This window comes from Macaca thibetana, chromosome 3, assembly GCF_024542745.1.
Source record: "Macaca thibetana thibetana isolate TM-01 chromosome 3, ASM2454274v1, whole genome shotgun sequence".
NCBI lineage: Eukaryota > Metazoa > Chordata > Mammalia > Primates > Cercopithecidae > Macaca > Macaca thibetana.
This window is the reverse complement of record NC_065580.1, coordinates 165,197,930-165,212,255: the sequence shown is the minus strand read 5'-3', so window position 1 is coordinate 165,212,255 and position 14,326 is coordinate 165,197,930. Positions and strand designations below refer to the sequence as shown.

The window sequence follows — 14,326 nt, the reverse complement described above, 5'->3', positions numbered from 1 at the left end:
GTTTTGCTTTATTGAACAACAGATTTCTGAATCAGTAATGAAAGTTCCGTCCTTAGACAACACAGTATATAGGACTAAACTAAGTGTAAAGAGTGTTTTGGGATAGAGCTAACTTATGTTTCTTTCTTTGTAGTTCTAGGCCAAGTGAGTAAAGTTCTTACAAATGAGCAAGTTAGTATTTTCTGAACAGGAACCATCATAGCCCAGGTACCTTGCTGTTTTACACACATTTTTATTTAACCCTCATGGCAACAATAAAATATTTTTACTACCATCTTTATTTTATACTACTGAACACTAAACATGAATTCAACAACAGGATAGTCTTTAAGTAATTGGAGCCAAAATTAAAATCTGGTCAAAGTTGCCTACAAAAAACAAAACCTATGATCTTCACAGTTTATTACATACTAATATGTTCTTTAAAGTTTGAAGAATACTGCTTTGAAAAAAATAGTTGAAGCAATTAAAAAATTTAAATGGGGTCTATCCAAAAAGAAATTTTAGTTGCTTTTTAGGAAACTGAAGATCTATAAAGCAGCTGAAACAGACAAATTATTTCCAGTGAGAAGCCTGAAATAGACCTTTTATGTCAAAGGAAAAGCACAGAATTCCTTTTTCTAAACTTACGGGCCAATCAACTTAAGGTTAAATACTAGAGCAATTAGAATTCACATCAATAAGAGAAAGATGCTCACTATCATGGCTTTTCCTAAATTTACCTATAAATTCAAAGGAATTCTATACACCGACATAGAAATGTATAGTTTTCCAGTTTATCTGGAAAAGTATGCTGGGATGGTTAATTTTGTGTCAACCTAAGTTATGTAGTGCTCAGTGTATCGTCCAACACTAACCTAGATGTTGCTGTGAAGGTGTTTTTTAGATGAGAGTAACATTTAAATCAGTAGACTCTGAGTAAAGCAGACTACTCTTGATAATGAGTGGGCCTCAATCAATCAGTTGAAGGCATTAAAAATAAGAACTGAGGTAGAAGGAATTATCCTCAACAGTGCAACAGAGAAACCCTGCCCTGAGTTTTTAGTCTGCTATCCTGCAAATTCAGACTCAGGCCTACAATGTTAACGCTTCCTGAATTTCCAGCCTGCAGACCTGCCCTACAAATTTCAAAATTGCTAGCCCCTACAATTGCGTGAGCCAGTTTCGTAAGGCAAACCTATCTTTCATTCAACAATCTAGATAGATGCAGATGTAGATACAATTACTGGTTTTGTTTCCCTGGAACTCCTGACTAATACACTTCATGATAAATGAATAAAGTTGGAAAAAGTATGAGGGAGAGTTTGAAAAACAGTTAAGTGGGAGGGGGAGAGATGGGACACCAGGAAATGAAAGACAGTCTGTTACAAGAATAATGATGATGCAGAAATAAACAAATATATTAGTGGGACAGAACAGTGTCCAGAGGTAAGACACAGAAACATATGGGAATTTAGTGTATAAAAAAGTAGTGAGGGAGAACTGGCTATTTTCAAAAATATAAAGGTTTAACTATCTTGAACCATATTCTAAAACAGATTCCAGAGGGACTAAACAGACAATCATAAAAAAAAAACCTTACTAGAATACAGAATTCTTTTTTAATACAAATGAGTTTTCCTAATCATAACATAAAACAAAAAACTAATAAAACCAAATATATGAATTTATGTTCATATGCGCATGCAAACAGGTATGCAAGAATATACACAAACAAATCTGTTCAAATCTACAGTGTGGAATTCTTCCCTTATTTTATAACTTTCTGTATTACCTGGTTTTTTTTTCATACACGTATATATTTTTTACTCAAAAAAATTTATCCAACTTTTGTTTAATCAGTCATCACTCATAAATCACTAAGATATAATGAAAACTGTTATTTACTACGCACATTTTTAATTTAGACTATTGGCAATAAAGTCCTTCTGTTTTTATAGTTAGGATGTTGGAAAGAATCAGAATTTTTTTTTTTTTTTTTTTTGAGACGGAGTCTCGCTCTGTCGCCCAGGCTGGAGTGCAGTGGCCGGATCTCAGCTCACTGCAAGCTCCGCCTCCCGGGTTCACGCCATTCTCCGGCCTCAGCCTCCTGAGTAGCTGGGACTACAGGCGCCCGCCACCTCGCCCGGCTAGTTTTTTGTATTTCTTAATAGAGACGGGGTTTCACCGTGTTAGCCAGGATGGTCTCGATCTCCTGACCTCGTGATCTGCCCGTCTCGGCCTCCCAAAGTGCTGGGATTACAGGCTTGAGCCACCGCGCCCGGCCAGAATCAGAAATTTTAAAGATGATGAAACCAAAGGCATCGGTCCTGATTTTCAAACTTTTGAGCTTTTTTGCAGTGAAAACTGAAATGTCAAATGATGTTTTACAAAGTCATAAACCAAATAAAACAGACAAGAGTGAAGCTGTTAGGGTTAAATTTCAATGAGAAGCTCTAAGCTGTTCAGCATATCCATATCCTTAGTGGCAACTTCTTAAAGATGCCTAAGAAACCACAGGCCCAATAGAGCAGCTGAAAGACACTGACCTAACTCAAATCCTCTTTTTTGTTGCTGCTTGTTTTTTAGAGACAGGATCTCATTCTGTTGCCCAGGCTAGTGGCACAATCATGGCTTACTGCAGCTTTGAATTCCTGGGGCCAAGCAATCCTCCCACCTCAGCATCCTGAGTGGCTAGGGCTACAGATGCGACCATGCCCAGCTGGTTCCCAAACCCTCATATTATACATATGGTAACTAAAGTTAAAATGCACGCACACACACATATTAAAAATAATATATTGTATACATTTTTATATATTAAAAATACCCATACATTATTAATACACACACATATATATTAAAAATAAACACAGACGGGGTCTCACTATGTTGCCCAGGCTGGTCTCAAACTCCTGGGCTCATGAGATCCTCCCTTCTCGACCTCCCAAAGTGTTGGGACTATAGGCATGAGTCACCACACTTGGCTGTCTGGGTTTTTAACAGCAAAAAACTGAAAGCAATTTGAATGTCTATTAGTAGTGGAATGGCTGAACTGTAATGTGCTCGTGTAGTGGAATACTATGTATTACATGCATTCAGTAAAAATGTAGATCTAAATCCACTATTAACGTTAACAACAACAAAAAAGATATAAGAGTATTAACACCAAAACAAGTGGGTATGTATTATAATCAATTAAAGAAAAGCATGTATCTGTAGGAAATTAATTCTGAAAAGATATAAGGCAAAATGTTACACAGTAATCCCCAAGTACTGGGGTTAATGAAGAATTTTCTGTTTCCTTTACTCCCTAATTTTTTTTTTAACTTTTTTCATTTTACACTAGCAAATTCAGCTTCAAACCCTGGAAATTTTTGCAGTGAGCACATATCACATTTAAAACCAGGGAAAATAATCGATGTTTTGATGTTGAGGGGGAAAATCTCTCAAATTACAAAACAACATAATGCACAATCCACAGAAGGGATAACTTCCATAATTCAAGTTGAGTGATATAAATGGTGGAGTGGGTTATGTGAGAGAAATATACCTTGTCAAATGCAGTTTTCTGTTCAGGTGGGGGGAAAGCAGCTTTTTGTTCAGATGGTTGTGTAGGAGTTGTCTTTAACTGAGCTGTGATAGCCTGAACCTGAGCCATCACAGCATTGTCAAGGGCAGGAGACTGTGGTTTTGGAGGCTGTTGAAAAGTCTGAAGGATCTGCTGAAGCTTAAAGAATGGGAAAACCAATAAATCACAGAACAAAGTATAATCATACTATCAAAAGTTAATTTAATAAAAAAAAGTCTTAAAGGTGATTCAAAGTAGCACAGGCACAGAATAAATTGGGAAAAAATCCTTTTACTAATGGTTAAATTTGTTGTGAATGAATATACAGAGATACAATGGGCATTGCTTAAGGTTAAAAATGTATGCTGACAATGTCAATGATATAAGATGATGGTCAAAGAGAAAAGAAAATACACTAAATTGTGAACAAGGTAAACATAAGTTTTCTAGAAAAATGGAAAAATCCTCTCCATTACAAATAATTTTGAAATCCATCAGAAATGCTAGAATTGTGAGCAACATGAGCCACTTAGCAGTTCTAAAGTCGTGTGTTGTTCCCTTGTTTATCACTTCTACGTTTTCCCTATTACTCTGAAGGCTTTTCTAGTTGAAAAGCAGATGTATTTTCTCCTTTGAATGTGCTTATTAATGAAGAACAGAAAACAAGAAGTGACAACAGTACCTAGTCCTGCAAACAATTTCACCTTTGAGTAGACGGTTTACCTGTTGGCCTTGAGTTGTCTGAAACAGCTGAGCCACAGCAGCAAAAGCATCAGAGCTGGGCAACTGTGGTACAGTTGGGACGGAGTTTGGAGTGGCTTGTGCGGGAGGTTCAGAAGAAACTTTTACTGGAGGTGGAGGTGAGCCTAAAAAAGAAAAGGGCATTAAGACCTAAAAACAAGTTAATCTGCGAGTTTTCCTAATTAAGCTTCTTCGCTAAAATAACATTTTATCCAATTTAACACAGTATAAAATATATAGATTGTGGCACTAGAGTTTATACTGTAACAACTACCAGAAAAGTAGACCTTTATTATAAATAGGAATTATGGAAAGAAAATCGTACCTTCCAAGATGTAAACTCAAGTTTCCTTCTTATAGAAAAATTCCATCAATACAGATAAACTCTGACTGTTTCATGTGCAAAAAATTATGCCATTGTGTGAGCTCACAGATACATTTGACCATACCTTCATTATTGGTAACACTTTCTGCTACTGGGGCTGCATTACTAGTTCCTGCTGCCATGTCCAAAAGAGGCTGAATAATTTCAATTTTGAACACTCCATTTTTTTGCCAAAGGTTCAGCACACGAACTATTTTACTCTGTTATGTATGGGGAACACAAATATACAATAAATATTGGCATAAATAACCTATTATGCTCTTACAAAAAAAAAAAAAAAAGAGGAAAACCCCCTAGGCTAATATTTCCATACTATGTGTGTTTCATAAACACGTGAAAAAAAATCAGAAATACAACTTGGTTAAACTACTCTAATTAGTCTTTCTTCAGTGGTATCATCTAGAGTAAGGAACAGAGAGGGACTACAGACCCAGACAATAAAAAGAAATGTAATATTTGACATTTTCATTTTATTTTACTTATGGTTACAAAGAAACTCTATCACTGACCAAAAAAAAAAAAAAAAGCTATCTTAAAGAAGTAAATGAAAGAGAATTTCTTGAGAGTAATTATAACAGCTAAAATATTTAAGAAACTGGCCTGTAATCAAAATTTAAATTACGTGGCCAAGTAAATATGAAGGAGATCCAGAGAAGATGTTATTCACGGGCACAACTTTTATTTTTACTTAAGGAATCATCTTGGTTTTGGGTGTATTTTTCCCATAACAGCATTCTTCCAAGAATATAAAAACAGCATCTATGACACTCAAATTTATATGCTGTTTATTGTAAATGTCTCTGTTCTTCATTATTCTGAGTATGTTTACTAGTATAATTCCCCCACCTACTTATAGTCAGCTACTATATCTGTAATGTTTTTCTACTTTTATATAGTATGTTGTAAAGTCAACTGTATATATAAGGAATTAAATACTGTAGTCTGATTGCTAATGAATACCACTTAAGCATTAGCATCTCTATATGTTGGGGAAGAACATCAGTTATTGGACCTTTCTTTCTGGAATAACCAACAATCAGATGATAGCTGTCTTTTTCTACTGCACAATTTCTTCCTCACTCAACTACACAAGAACATCTTTCCAATGATACCTTCTTTAAAGATGATGTTCCTTTTGTGTTATTTTTTAAAAATTTTACTTTACTGTGGTAAGAACACTTAACTGAGATCCACTCACTTAGCACATTTTAAGTGTACAATACAGAACTGTTAACTATAGGTACAAGGTTGTTCAATAGATCTCTACAACCTATTCATCTTGCTTAACTGAAATGTCAAACCACTGATTAGCAGCTCCTAATGTTTCCCTTACCCCTGGTCCCTGGCAACCACTATTATACTCTTTGATTCTATAAATTTTGTTCCTGTCATATTTCAACAGTATGACTGATAATCCTGAAGAACTCATAAGAAAACAGATAAATATGAAATGACTACTGAAGAAAAAACTGTGTTTTGTTTCAACCTCACAGACATCGCTATACGAAAATCTTATCTAGTAAATACAGTAGGCTCCAAATATCTAATATACATTTAAAATAATATTTTTTTAAAAAGAATACAAGCTTTAGTTTAAAAATTAACTATACCTTATCTTCAGATGGACAAAGATATAAATATTGGAATGTGGCGGTTATGTTTTTAGAGAATCTTGGCCCAAAAACATCTTTATCAGTTCCAAACTGATGACGAGACTGTCGCACAATTGAGTCAATTACATATAATCCTGGAACCTTGTATTCTGGTTTACACTGCAAGGATAAAGATGTAAAATCAGTACAGAAAAAGCAAAGTCACAATCTTTGACACCCATTATTTTCACACTTATGAAACTTTTCTATATCCATCCAAAGGTTGCTTTTTTTAAAAAACTACTTGAATGCTTCAGCTCTCCAAATGGCTAACTTGTCAAACTGCCCATGTCTATAAGGAACTACCATTATTCTCTTGATACTATTGACCCCCAAGGTTTTACTCTTCTTTGATTTCTCTGCTTCCCTACACCCAATGTACCAAAATCGACATTACTTTACCAATCCTTAAGCCAGTTCCATACAAATTCACCTATTATGATAATCTCTACAATTCATCCTGCTCAAAAAGGTAATTTTTACCTTTCAAAATTAACGAAACATTTTTAAATGTATCAATTTTAATTCTATTAAAGTACAGTACCAAATAAAAATTAAAAAGGAGAAGTTGTTTTTGGCTAACCAAACTGACAACAGCAGAGAAAAGCAGAGAAATAGACACCTATATATATTCCTGGTGGTAGTGGAAACAGGTATAACCCTTTATGGAAGACAATTTAGCAATAAAAGCAAAGTCTTATTTAACCCACCAATTCTACATCTAGGAATTTATGGCAAAAAAAAAAAAAAAAAAAAAAAAAAAAAAAATTAGGTCAAACAACTCAGAAAATGGCTGCGTGCATCATGGTAACAACTGCAGAGAGGAGTATTTTGCAAATGTTTATGATAAACTCTGTGGGAAAAGCAGGCTAACAACCAGTATTATATCCATTTTTACTTTTATAAATGTACATGTACATAAATAAAAAATAAATCCAAATGTATTAATAACTATTGCAGTAATATGGTGATAGTGCCTCTAGGTAATTTTTTCCACTTTATTTATTTGTACTTTGATGTACTACTATGCAAAGCGTTTACTAACCTTTTTTTTTTGCCTGTTGGAGCTTTAACTTTTATACCTAAGCCAGTATACAAGGGCCATGGATTAGAGACATTTTTATAAACACTGATTAGTAGGTACATGTCATTGCTCGAGGTCAGGGGTTAAGAACTAAGTCTCTGTTCTCTATTTTCTACTGAGACAGATGTATGCTAATCACACAGTTGTAAAACAACAGAGAACTGAACTGAAAATTTTATTCTGATGGGAAAAGGGAAAAACTGGGAAAACTTTACAAAGTAATTTCATTTGAAATACTCAAAGCTGAGTTAAACGCCTAAACGTCAATAGCAGTCAGGGCAAGGGGTAGAGTAAGCACTTCAGGTTTAGGGAAGGGTCATGACCAACACATAAGAAACTGCTGTGAGCTGAGTGCTAAGTTCACAGTAAGTGAAGTACCAATTAATGGTACTGCTAAAAATTTGTTTTTATAAACTTCTAGTGATTAAAAAGAACCTCTAGTGACTACATTTTTATGAAGTGGCTTTAGAAACAAGCATCCAGGTTAAAATTTACGAAGTCAATTACAAATCATATTGTAACTAAAATGAGGTAATAATGAGAGAGAGTTACCTTTTTGATGAACTTTTCTACTATTTGAACTACATGCTTATAAAGCTGAAAGAATTAAGAGAAAATTACTGTTCAGTTTACATATTTCTGCATTTCCTATAATTAGAAAATACTTAAAACTCTGAAATCTATACAATTTAAATATTATCAATACTGAATGAACCATGAGAAACACATAATCAAAAATTTTTAAAAATCTTAAAAAACAAATCAGAGAAAAACTAAAAACAGAAAACTACAAAAATTCCCCAAACAGAAGGTCCTTTTTCTTAAATTTTAAAACAAAAAACCTTCATGAAGCAGAATATTTGGCAACCTTATGGGACAAAACCAATGGATTAGAGCTAAACAATGTAGTTTCTAAAACAAGTCACATTTTAAAGTGTGATATTGGGTAAGACACTTCATTTCATGGAGCTTGAATTTTTTCTCTTTAAATAAAAACGAAGCTAAATAGTTGGTTTATGATAAGGAATATGTGAAAATTTAAAAAAACTGCTTTGAGGCTGGGCATGGTGGCGCACACCTGTAATCCCAGTTACTTGGGTGGCTCAGGCATGAGAATCACTTGAACCCGGGAGGGGGAAGTTGCAGTGAGCCGAGATCCCACCATTGCATTCCAGCCTGGGCGACACAGTGAGACTCTGTCCCCCTATCCCTGCCAAAAACCAAACTGCTTTGAAACAATACGTTACAATGCAAATGTATGCTTATCATGTACCTTAAGCAAAGGCTGGTTAGAGCTCTTTGACTTAGGCCTGAACTCATTCACAAGTTGACTTCTCATGTTTAAAAGTAAAAAATATTTTCAAAATTTCAAAAACATTTCTCAAATTGATTTATTTTGTCATTACCTTAATAGCTTTAATAGCAGCTTTAGTGATGAGAATCATCTTGGCTCTAGAGATGGGAGGTTTCATATCCATAAGCGAAAAGAGCTTAAAAGACAAAAAAAACAAAACAAAACACAAAACAACACTTTAAAAAATCTTTTGAAACATAAAGTTTAACTATTTGGCTAGTAAATAACCACCTTTCCTACATATCTGCATCACCACTTGGAAAATACAAATGGGGTGGGTGGGGAGGGAGGTCTTAGCAGCCAGGGCAGCAGGAAGAGCTTCGGTGGCCAGGCAGCCCAGCTTTGCGAAGGCTCTTGGTGTGCAGGCACCCAACACACACCCTCCCCACTGCCATGATACCCAAGAAGAAGGTCAGCTTTGCCAAAGGGGTGGTGAAGGGGTAGGGAAGAAACAGCCCAAGAGGCAATTGGCATGGCTGTCAGCTAAACCTGTTCCTGCCAAAGAGGAAATGAAGCTGAAAAACAGCAGCAGAGAAGGATAAATCCTTAGACAAAAAAGTGCAAACAAAAGGGAAAGGGAGGGGGAGCAACGAGAAAACAGGCTCAAGTGACTAACCAAGAAACTAAAGATTTACCTGCAGAAAATGGAGAAACTAAAACCAACGAGAGTCCAGCCTCTGATGACGCCAGAGAAAGAAGCCAACTCTACTCAGTACATACCATGTCTTATCAGTGGTGCCTTCATCCCACTTTTTATGTATAAATGCTTTTTTTTTTTAAAGAGGTAAAATCATTCACTGGTTATTTTTTGGTACAACCAGAAGAGTGTGGGATGTTGTATTACGGGAGGCTTTGACTGTCTTGGATGTCTGCTTAACATTCCACAGATGGGGGAATTACTTTTTATATCCTATAATGTCTCTACTAAATATACAAAAATTAGCCGGCTGTGGTGGCATGCGCCTGTAATCCCAGCTACTCAGGAGGTGGAGGTTGCAGTGAGCCAACACTGCGTCACTGCACTCCAGCCTGGGCAACACAGCAAGATTTTGTTTCCAAAAAGCACAAACAAATAAAAACCAAATTTAACAAATCTCACAACAGTAAATCTACAGCCATCAGGTGCTTCCATGAGACTTAACCACATACTTCTCCCAAAGGGCTAAATCCAACCAAAACATAAGGAGAGTCCATAGAGGGTTATAAAGATAAAATCCTGACATGAAGAAACATATCTAGCTTCTTATTGTTTTTGTTTGGTTTAACCATAAGCATACACTTACCTGGGACTTCCAAAAGATATTGTGAAGTTTCAGAGATTCCTAACATTATGAAACTCATACAAATCACATTTCCATTCTTTCAATTTATGTCAATATTCCAAATATGGAGCCCTAGGGTATGAACTTTTACCAGACCACTAGCTAAGAGGCTAGCCTAAAACACGAGTGTTTTCTCAGAGTAAACAGCCCCACCTAGCAGTGTATCCTAAAAATTCAGACAGTTTTCACACCTTTTCAAAACTAGACATCAGTAACAATTTTAGAAAAGGTATGGAATGCCAAATATAATCAATAAAAAACCAGGTAACTACTTAAGCAGAAAATAATATAATTTTCCATAAGATACAGAAAATGGAGAAAACACTAAGATATGAACACAGGAATTCATTTTAATAAAAGGATTCCCTAAATAAGGTTGTGATTCTTCATTGTATTACTTCCTTTACCAATGTAATAAAAAAATTCTCTTTGAGAATAAAATGCTAACTGAAAGGCAATTAGAAAAGAAATAGTAGGCCGGGCGCGGTGGCTCAAGCCTGTAATCCCAGCACTTTGGGAGGCCGAGACGGGCGGATCACGAGGTCAGGAGATCGAGACCATCCTGGCTAACACGGTGAAACCCCGTCTCTACTAAAAAATACAAAAAAGTAGCCGGGTGAGGTGGCGGGCGCCTGTAGTCCCAGCTACTCGGGAGGCTGAGGCAGGAGAATGGCGTAAACCTGGGAGGCGGAGCTTGCAGTGAGCTGAGATCCGGCCACTGCACCCCAGCCTGGGCGGCAGAGCAAGACTCCGTCTCAAAAAAAAAAAAAAAAAAAAAAAAAAAAAAAAAAAGAAAAGAAATAGTAAGGCCAGGTGCAGTGGCTCACCTGACGACAGGAGTTTGAGACCAGCCAGGCCAACATGGCGAAACCCCCTCTCTACTATAAATACAAAATGGTGGCAGGCGCCTGTAGTCCCAGCTACTTGGGAGGCTGAGGCAGGAGACCCGCTTGAACCCAGGAGGAGGTTGCAATAAGCCATGATTGCGCCACTGCACTCCAGGCTGGGCGACAGAGTGAGACTGTCTTTAAAAAAAAAGAAAAGAAAACAAATAGTAAATCCTTAAAATTATATAAACCAGCAAGAAACGATTTAACATATTTCAACTTAAATACAAATTCTAAAAAAATCAACACTGCATGATTCATAAATATGTAGCATACATTTATAAAAGGTATATTCTATGTTATAAAATCTATTAAGACAGTTGCTTATTATTGCTCTATTTTCTATACCTTAACACAGTGAAAGGGCATGCAAAAAAAACCAAAAACCAAAAAACAAACAAAAAAACCCCATGGGTTTTAAGAATGAACATGCCCACACACATTTAATTCTTGGGTTGTCTCCACAACTCTTAAATGATTTCCGCAAAAATCCTGAAGAAACTAGGAACCCTCTCTTCCTTGTTCTCAACCTCCTGAGCCAAGACCACTTCTTAATGTGATTCATGCCAAACACTTCAGACACTACTATATTTTGGATAGATTAAATCTTTAATAATAAAGTAGAAGCAATAAAGGGCCTTTCCCTGTAGAAAGTCAAGAGGGTCAGGATGGTCAGGAGGCCAAGAAAAGGAATCTAAATGTGTATCCAAGGCAGCCTGGAACTTTCATGCAGGTACAAGAAACTTATGTCAAAGTAGCCACAAGATTATTTTATAGGAGATGAACAAATGTGACTCCCTGTTTACTGCTACAAATCAAAGCTTTGTGTGAAATCTCTATGAGGAGGGTGGGTAAGAAAGCCTTTACCTATCTGTTCTTTTCCTGATCCCTTCTCCTCATTCCTGAACTGTAGGAGACAGAGGCCCACTGGGCACTGGTTTCCCCATCACTGGGGGGGTGGGCATCTATTTGATGGTTGATTTTGCTGAACCAGGTACTTCCTTTCCCATTTTCTAATGATTTTGTAACATACAAACTCACTGTTTTCCCTTCCCTTCTCCTTTCCCTGGGAAAATACAATGAATAAACAAAGACTCATTGGTACTGAAACTGTCAAAAAAAAAAAAAAAAAAAAAGACATGAGCAACAGTAAGAACGACTTCTCTGGTCATTGAAAGCTTAAGAGTAAATTTTAAGGAAGCCTAAGCCAGAACTAATATTCATCTAATCCCTCCAAAAAGCACTTCTTTATCATTTCAGCAGTAAGCGACTCACTAAATTAACACCTAAATGAACACACAAGACAGACTAGCGTAGCTTCTAAGGAAACACTCCATAGTCTCCACTTAAATTATCATAATGTATTTAAAAAATTAAAGACTGGCCGGGCGCGGTGGCTCAAGCCTGTAATCCCAGCACTTGGGGAGGCCGAGGTGGGCGGATCACAAGGTCAGGAGATCGAGACCACAGTGAAACCCCGTCTCTACTAAAAATACAAAAAATTAGCTGGGCGCGGTGGCGGGCGCCTGTAGTCCCAGCTACTCAGGAGGCTGAGGCAGGAGAATGGCGGGAACCCGGGAGGCGGAGCTTGCAGTGAGCCGAGATCGCGCCACTGCACTCCAGCCTGGGCAACAGCGTGAGACTCCGTCTCAAAAAAAAAAAAAAAATTAAAGACTATACCACATAACAGTATAACCATCATTCAGGCAAAAGACCAGCAAGAGAACCGTCAGATACCATAATCTGAAACAGTTGCAGAGTATTATTACATTCCATAAAGAAAATATTATTTGGAAAGAGAAGAGGAAACCAACATTTGAGTGGTTATCAGGTAGCAATGAGTTTAAGTGATATGACATGTTGTACTTTTTACTTAATCATGTTAACTAAGGCAGATCTGTTATACCTGTTTTGAGATAATACTCAAAAAGGGTTACATCTGTTTTAGATATGATGCCTAAGCCACGATCTGAACTAAAATTTTCTGATTCTAAAGTTCACACTCCCTAAAAACATACCCATACCCGATACAATGCTGCATACAGACTAAATTTGTGCAGAGACAATCAACTATGATAGGGAATACAGCTGGGAAAAAAAAAATCCAGGAAGGCCTTTGTGCCTGCCTGTATACTGTTTGGATTCAGGGATAACAATGAAACATACTGAATTTAATTTGGGATGCCTACTAAATATCCAGGCACAGAAAAGAATCTTGAATGTATAAGAGATCCAGGCTAGAAACTGAAAGGTTATAGAACTATGAGGATGGGTTAGAAGGAGCCTGGAGTAAGAACGGAGCCAAGAACATACATACCAGGCTGGTGCAGTGGTTCACAACTGTAATGCCAGCACTTTGGGAGGCCGAGGCGGGCGGATCACCTGAGGTCAGGAGTTTGAGACCGGCCTGGCCAACATGGTGAAACCCCATCCCTACTAAAAACACAAAAATTAATTGGGCATGGCGGCACGTGCCTGTAGTGTCCCAGCTACTCAGGACGCTGAGGCATGAGAATCTCAAACTTAGGCGGCAAAGGTTGCAGTGAGCCAAGATGGTGCCACTGCACTCCAGCCTAGGATACAGAGCAAGACTCTGTCTCCGAAAACAAAAACAAAAAACAAACAAAAAAATCACAAAACAGAAGAACAACATATATACCAAAAATTTCAATGTAGCAGAGAAAAAACCTGCAAAAATGAACACCAGGACAAAGTAGAATCCCAGAAATTAAAGACATCTGGCATAGCCAAATGCTACAAGAGGTTCATCAGGATGCAAAGCAAATCTTGTTCATTTAGTTTGGCAATTAGGTGAATGCAAGTGACATCAGTTTTTGGAAGTGATTCCAAATTCCAACTGGTTAAGGAATGAGTGGCAGGCAAGGAAGCAGAAATGCATTTTTGGTTCATTTTTCATTAATTCAACAAATATCTGAGAGCTTAGTAAGTGGCAAGCTGAGAAGGAGACAGGACTATGTTTCAAGGCTTTTTTATAAGTGAGCACCCTTACTTACTTCTTACTTGTTAGCATTACAAAGTTTCCATCAGTTCTCTCTCTCTCTTTCTTTCTGTTTCTTTCTTTCTTTCTTTTAACTTGGGAGTTCAAGTGATCCTCCCATCTCAGCCTCCCCAGCAGCTGGAACTACAGGCATGTGCCACCCCACCAAAGAAGTTTCTTTTCAGATTACTTTTATTCTCCTTTACCAAAATTTTTCTTAAAATTTCAAGCTGTGCATTTGCATTTGATACAATTTATGAAGAAAAACACTACAGGCAAATACAGATTTTTCAAATTTGGAGGTGTGCAAAATCACCTTTTAACACTCAATGAATGCTGTTAATATTTTATTG

At 36.9% G+C, this 14,326-nt stretch overlaps 1 protein-coding gene across 4 annotated transcripts in view; it reads right to left on the bottom strand.

The window, feature by feature from the left end:
* SCAF4 (SR-related CTD associated factor 4) overlaps positions 1–14,326 on the bottom strand; it is a 62,084-nt gene that overhangs the window by 27,523 nt on the left and 20,235 nt on the right. For all 4 annotated transcript variants that reach the window (XM_050786055.1, XM_050786058.1, XM_050786057.1 and 1 more), the window contains exons 2-7: positions 8,819–8,902; positions 7,965–8,009; positions 6,287–6,448; positions 4,741–4,876; positions 4,274–4,416; positions 3,533–3,709 (exon numbers count right to left, since the gene is read on the bottom strand). In XM_050786055.1, coding sequence (XP_050642012.1) covers positions 3,533–3,709; positions 4,274–4,416; positions 4,741–4,876; positions 6,287–6,448; positions 7,965–8,009; positions 8,819–8,902 — 747 coding nt within the window. The remainder of the gene's footprint in view (positions 1–3,532; positions 3,710–4,273; positions 4,417–4,740; positions 4,877–6,286; positions 6,449–7,964; positions 8,010–8,818; positions 8,903–14,326) is intronic.